This window comes from Dipodomys ordii, unplaced genomic scaffold (assembly GCF_000151885.1).
Source record: "Dipodomys ordii isolate 6190 unplaced genomic scaffold, Dord_2.0 Scaffold54, whole genome shotgun sequence".
NCBI lineage: Eukaryota > Metazoa > Chordata > Mammalia > Rodentia > Heteromyidae > Dipodomys > Dipodomys ordii.
In genome coordinates, this window is record NW_012267270.1 from 3,467,102 (window position 1) to 3,473,892 (window position 6,791).

Consider the following 6,791-nt stretch of genomic DNA (forward strand, 5'->3'; position numbering starts at 1 on the left):
AGCTCTTCAGTTCAAGGGGAGCACTCTACCACTTGAGCCACAGCGCCACTTCCTGCTTTTTCTGCTTATGTAGTGCTGAGGAATTGAACCCAGGGCCTTATGCATTCAAGGCAAGCACTCTACCACTGAGCCACCTTCCCAGCTCTCCACGAGACTCTTATCTCCAATGAACCACCAGAAAACTGGAAGTGGGGCTGTAGCTCAAAGTGGTAGAGTGAAAAAGCTCAGGGACAGCACCCAGGCAGACTAAGTTCAAGCCCCATGAGCAACAACAACCCCATCTGAAAAACAAAATAAAAGAAAAGCAAAAAGGACGAGGGATGCGGCTCAGGGGGTAGAGAGCAGGGCCCTGAGTTCATAGCCCAGTGCTGCCAGACAAAAAAGTCCCGGCATCCTTCCTCATTACTAATGCGTCACTGTGTGTCTGTGGGTCCTGGATGCACGAGGTGAGGGGCGGGGCCAGAGCCCAGGCAGAGGAACACTGTGAACAGTCTGGGGACCACATGCCATTTTGGAGGCACCTTGAAAGGCTGCTGACAGCCAGCGGGCTGCCATGGGCAGGCACAGGCTGGGAAACAGAGAGCTCTGGGTCACTCAGTATTCTCAAAGAGAGTTACTGTGGAAAGAGCTGGAGTTCTGGAGTTCCGATGGTGCCTGCCTAGAATCCTAGCTATGAGGAAGGTGTGGGCCAAAGGATCAAGGGTTAAGTGAGACCTCATCTGAAAATAGGGAAAACATACAAAAACTAAATAAATCAAAGGCTGGGTAGCTCACGCCTGTAATCCTAGCTACTCAGGAGGCTGAGCTGTGAGGATCATGATTGAAAGCCAGCCCAAAAGGGCAGCAAAGTCTGTGAGACTCTTATCTCCACTTAAGCACACACAAAAAAGCCAGAAGTGGCAACGTGGCACAAGTGGCAGAATGCTAGCCTTGAGCAAAAGAACAAAAAACAAAAGCTCAAGGACAACACTCAGGCCCGGAGTTCAAGCCCTAGCCCAGCACCAAGAAAACAAAAATGGCGGGGCTGGGAAGGTGGCTCAGTGGTAGAGTGCTTGCTTTGCATGCATGAGGCCCTGGGTTTGATTCCTCAGCACCACATAAGCAGAAAAAGCTGGAAGTGGCGCTGTGGCTCAAGTGGTAGAGCGCTAGCCTTGAGCTGAAGAGCTGAGGGACAGCGCCCAGGACCAGAATTCAGGCCCCACAACCAACAAAAAAATAGCTGGAAGCATGGCTCAGAGGTACAACAGAAGCCTAGTCAGCAAGAGGCTCTGAGTTCAAACTCTGCAGGATTCTGAGAGCTACCAGAATAGCACAAGGTAGACCCATGCCATCAAGTTCTTCACCCCGGGAAAGTAACTGCACCCCTCTGGGCCTCCGCCACCCTGTGTATGGACGGAAGAGTTCCTGGTCTACGCCTCCGAGGGCAGCGGCCTCTGATAACTGGCAGTCCAGGGTAGAGTGCACAGCAGCCTGGAGACGGTCACTGTGCCCACCTCATCCAGCACCTACCCGGTTGAAGACATTCTCGAAGCTGTTGGGGCTGGTGACGTCGAAGCAGAGGAGCAGGACACTGGCATCGGAGTAGAACAGGGGCCGCAGGCGGTCATAGTCATCTTGCCCTGGTGGAGGGGGGGACTCCTTTCAGACTCCCCCTAGCTTCAGGGGTAGACGGGCTTGCGGACCAGGCCTGCGTCTGTGCCCTCACGTGCCTGCAGGAGGTGGTCCCTGGCCTGGGAACCCCTTGACCAGAGGCCAGGTTCTAGAAGGAGTGAGTGGGGGCAAGGCAGAGGCTGGGCGGGGGCAGCCTAGAGAACTGAGGCCTGTTCTCTCCACGTCTGCTTTGCCGAGGGCTTGGGGTGAGGCAGAAGGGCAAGTAGAACCCCAGGAAAGACAACTTAGCCCCCATAGCAGGGAGAGAGCTGCTGGGGGCCCCTGAGTTTAGCCTAGAGCTGACCCTTGGGAGTTTTAGAGAAGCTGAATGGGAGCTGGGCGTTGCTGGCTCACGCCTGTCATCCTAGCTACTCAGGAGGCTGAGATCTGAGGATGGAGGTTCAAAACCAGCCTGGGCAGGAAAGTCCGTGAGACTCTTATCTCCAATGAACCACCAGAAAACTGGAAGTGGCGCTGTGGCTCAAGTGATAGAGTGCTCACCTTGAGCTCAAGAGCTCAGGGACAGTGCCCAGGCCCAGAGTTCAAGCCCCATGACCGAAGTCGGGGTACAAAGCCCAGCAGGACCCTATCCCAGACATCTGGAGCCCACAGAAGCCCCCCTCCTCCCAACTTCAGCACACCCACCTGCTGTATCCCAGATTTGGAGGCAGACGGGTTTGCCCTTCATTTGCAGATCAACACTGTACTTCTCAAACACCGTGGGTGCGTACCCCTGAGGAGGAAGGAAGCTTGTGAGAGGCGGGGGAGGGGCAGGCCAGAACCTCGGGAACGTGTGCCACCCCTGCGGACTCCTAGGTGGCCTGCAGTATGTTGGGGGGGTGGAGGTGAGCTGCCAGCAAGGGTCCTGTAAGGTCCATTCCTGGACCTCGCCCAGTACCTGTGTTACCTAGGCAACTGGGACACCTGGAAGAGGTCACATCCTTATCCTCTGAAGTCACTTCTTAATCTGATGTGGCCACACCTTTCTCCCACCTGATCCTACTACCCTTTACCTGGATACACCCTCCCCCCCTTCCCTATATAAGGCCAAACCCGGGGCCAGACGGTCTCTTTTGCCAGCCGCGTGGAGTGCCAACCTTGCCTGGTCCCAGTAGGTCTACTGAATAAACCTACCCCTTACCTGAATACCACGTGCGTGGTGCAGTTCTTACTCGGCTACCTTCTTTTTAAAAACCTAACAGGTCCCACCCTCTCTGGCCTTGTTCTGTTCCAGGATTCAAGGAGAAGATTAAAGTCCCTAGAATTGAGCATCCCTCCTCCTGGAATGACATAATCATCCTTCGCCCATTTATATGTTCATTCACCTCTCTCTCTCTCTCTCTCTCTTTCCCTCTCTTTCCTCTTTCTTCTGGTTGTTTTGCCAGTCCTGGGACATGAACTCAGGGCCTATGTACTGTCCCTGAGCTTCTTTTGCCCCAGGGCTTCATGCATACTAGGCAAGCAAGCACTCTACCACTAAGCCACATTCCCAACCTTCTTTGTTTTTTCTGCCAATCCTGGGCTTGAACTCAGGACTTGGTGCAGTCTCTGAGCTTCTGTTTGCTCAAGGCTAGCACTCTCCCACTTTGAGCCACAGTTCTCCTTGTGGTTTTCTAGTGGTTAATGGGAGATAAGAGTCTCATGGACTTTTCTTCCCGGGCTGGTCTTGAATCATGATCCTCAGATCTCAGCCTCCTGAGTAGGATAACAAGCATGAGACATTGGTGCCTAGCTTAGATGGCTCTGGTTTAGGCTCTAGCTCTGGTACCCACTAGCTGTGTGGCCTTGATCAGCCCTGTCACTCAAAGGGGAAGGTGTTATGCGTGCTAGTGGATCACACCTGTCATCCTAGGTACGCAGGAGACAGGAGACTGAGATCTCAGAATGGAGGTTTGAAGCCAGCCTGGCCAGGACACACTCTGTGAAACTCTTGTCTCCAATTCACTAGAAAAACTGGAAGTGGTGCTGTGTCTCAAAGTGGTAGATAAGAGCACTAGCCTTGAATAAAAAGGTTCAGGAACAGGGCTGGGAAGTTGGCTCACTGGTAGAGTGCTTGCCTTGCATGCATGAGGCCCTGGGTTCGATTCCACATTAAGCAGAAAAAACTGCAAGTGGCACTGTAGCTCAAGTGGTAGAGCGCTAGCCTTGAGCTGAAGAGCTGAGGGACAGCACCCAGACCCAGAGTTCAGGCCCCACGACCAGATCCAAAAAAAAAAGAAAAAGAAAAAGTTCAGGAACAGTGCCTAGACCCTGAGTTCAAGTTCCATGACTGACCAAAACAAAAAACAAAAAGGTGGGGAGGGGAGGTGTCCCCTCATAGATTGGAGGTGGGGCCCCCGTGTGAATGTTTATTACTTAGCTGATTGCCCAGGTCAGGTGCTTCCCAGCTCGGACCAGCCTGTCAGGGAGCAGGCACTGATGCCTATGGCTGGGCCTTTAGCGTGCCATCCACCTGCCAGTGGTTGGGTCTCCTGCTCTGAGCTGTGGGCGGCCTGCGTCTGAGCTCCCGGGAGACACAGGTGGGATTGACACCACAATCTCTGACCCTGTGACCTTGAATGTCAGGGCAATCGTCTTGCTTGGGGCAACACTGTGTGGCTCTAGAGCCCAACCATCAGCCTGTCCTGAGGAGACCAAACCCCGGTTCCAGCTCCTGGCAGGGGGCTAGGTCCCTAGTCCTTCTGGATGGCTATACAGCCATTCTGCTAGCCGTTGAAATGTGATCTTGAGACTCAGTCCATAACTTCAGTCAGGTTCTTCGACCTTTCCTTCCCCAGGGGCAGAGCCACAGTCCCCTTCCTGCTTCCACCTGACCAGTAAGCACCTCATCTTCTCTGGGGAGCCCAGGCAGAGATGAGTCAACCCATACAGGCCTCAGGATGGACAGGGGGCCATTAGAGGAGAGGGTGTCGGGGATTCCGGGCAGGACACCTCTGGAGGGGCTGCCTGTTCCCAATGGTCTTAGGGCACAGGGCGAGGATCTCCCTAGTGCCACACTCTCTACCTTGCTCCCTCTGACCTGCACTTGAGCTTGAGCCACAGCCGGTGAAAGCCAGTGAAGTGTCTTCCTGGATAGTTCAGTGGTAGAATGCCTGGCTACTAAGTGGCGAGGCCCTGAGTTCAAACCCCAGTATTGCCAAATCTTCAGGCTGATGTCTGTTCTTTGCAGTGGGCAGGAGCCGCTGGTGCCTGGCGGAGGAGGCCGGGCACAGCGCTGGGCTGTGGAGAGTGCCCTGCTGGGCATGCAGACTACCTTTTTTTTTTTTGGTGGTTGTAGGGCTTGAACTCTGGGCTTGGGCGTTGTCCTTGAGCTCTTCAGTTCAAGGGGAGCACTCTACCACTTGAGTCACAGCGCCACTTCCTGTTTTCTAGTGGATTACTGGAGATAAGAGTCTCACGGAGTTTCCTGTCCAGCCTGGCTTTGAACCATGATCCTCAGATCTCAACCTCCTGAGTAGCTGGGATAACAGGTGTGAGCCACCAGCACCTGGCTTGCAGGCTACCTTTCTGATCTCAGTTTTCCCCTCTGCAGTGTGAAGTCTCTTTCTCGGTCTTGAATCTTGTGAATCTGTAAAAACCAGAGGCCACTGGGTATCCATGGCTCACGCCTGTAATCACAGCCACTCCAGGAGGCTGAGATGTGAAGCTCAGGATCTGAAGCCAACTCCAGGCAGAAAAGTCCTCTTAACTCCAATTAACCACCAGAATGCCAAGACTGGAGCTAGGCTCAAATAGTAAAGCTCAAGACCTTGAGTTCAAACCCCAGTACAGGCCCAAATAGACCAAAAACAACCCAGAAGACTTGGCTGTACACCTGCAGCTCAGCATTCACACGGTTGGAGACAGGAAATTAAGTTTGAAGTCAGCGTGGGCTACATAAAAGGCAATAGTTCAAAACAAACAAAAACAAAATAAAGGCATTTCTTGTGCCATGGAACTCAAGTCCCCGGGAGGGAAGAGCCATCCCCCAGCGCCCCCTGGCTGCCCCAGTGCCCTCCAGCGTGTGGACTGCTCAGTGCCCATTTCCACAGGGGAACCTCCCAGAAATTAGCAGAGCCCCTCTTCATCACCCAAGTCGCCATCTAGGACATCAGGTCTTGGTCCTGGTGAGGCCTAAGTCCTGTCTGGACCCCTGTGGTACTCTTCCCAGGCTTCTCCCGGCAACACCTGGGGGGCCCCCGGAAACATGCTTTTAAAGGACATGACATCAGCCGGGCGCTGGTGGCTCACGCCTGTAAGCCTAGCTACTCAGGAGGCTGAGATCTGAGGATCAGGTTCAAAGCCAGCCGGGTTTAAAGTCCCTGAGACTTTAAACCACTCAGAAAACAGGAAGTGATGGCGTGGCTCAAGTAGTAGAGCGCTGGCTTTGAACTCAAGAGCCGAGGGACAGCTCCCAGGTCCAGAGTTCAAGCTCCACGACCAACCAAAAAAAAAAAAAAAAAAGGAGGTGACCTCAATCAACTCTGTGACCGGCAGAGCCTGTGGCTGGCTGGCAGGTGGGAAGACCCCACGCTGCCTGCAGGATGCTGGGACAGGAAGGTAGAGGAGCAAACAGATGGGCTCCTAGGACCCCACTCCTCACACAACCCCAGGGCCCCAGCAGCTGGCATTTGGGGTCTGCTGAGAAAACCCCAGAGGGGAACAACATGTCCAGAGTGCCCGGATGTACCAGGCACAGGAGGCGCTGTCCACCAGCCTTGCATTCACTCTACCTCAGCGCCCCAAGGGCCTCTCTGCCCATGAGGCTGAGCGGGTTACCAAGGGGCACTGGGGTTCCAACCCAGCCGTCTGGCTGTAGAGCTGGCATCCTCTCCTGCCCCAAGTCGGGAGCCGGATGTGTCCTGTAGTGACAAGGGCTGGAGAAGAGATGGTGTCTCCCAAGGATCATTGTTGACCAACTTTCAGTCAGTCTTTGCTGTGCAAAGGCACAGAGAGGGTAAGGAGCTACCCCAAGGGCACACAGCCATTCAGTGGCAAGGACATGAGTTGAATCGTGCCAGGCTGAAGCGATCACGGTCTCCGTGGCCAAGCTGGGTCCCCAAGTGCTGCCTTTAGGCCCTGCTAGGCACCCAGGTAACCTAATTCGGTCCCCACGACCTCCTCTCCCAGGCGGGTGCGGTGCGCCCCCTCCCCTTTGTAGA

General features: G+C 54.4%; 1 protein-coding gene across 1 annotated transcript in view; it reads right to left on the reverse strand.

Annotated features, from left to right (window-relative positions):
• The window catches only part of Rhod (ras homolog family member D), a 17,123-nt gene that overhangs the window by 3,028 nt on the left and 7,304 nt on the right, over positions 1 to 6,791 (reverse strand). Inside the window, exons 2-3 of the mRNA XM_013020887.1 lie at positions 2,296 to 2,383; positions 1,510 to 1,619 (exon numbers count right to left, since the gene is read on the reverse strand). Coding sequence (XP_012876341.1) covers positions 1,510 to 1,619; positions 2,296 to 2,383 — 198 coding nt within the window. The remainder of the gene's footprint in view (positions 1 to 1,509; positions 1,620 to 2,295; positions 2,384 to 6,791) is intronic.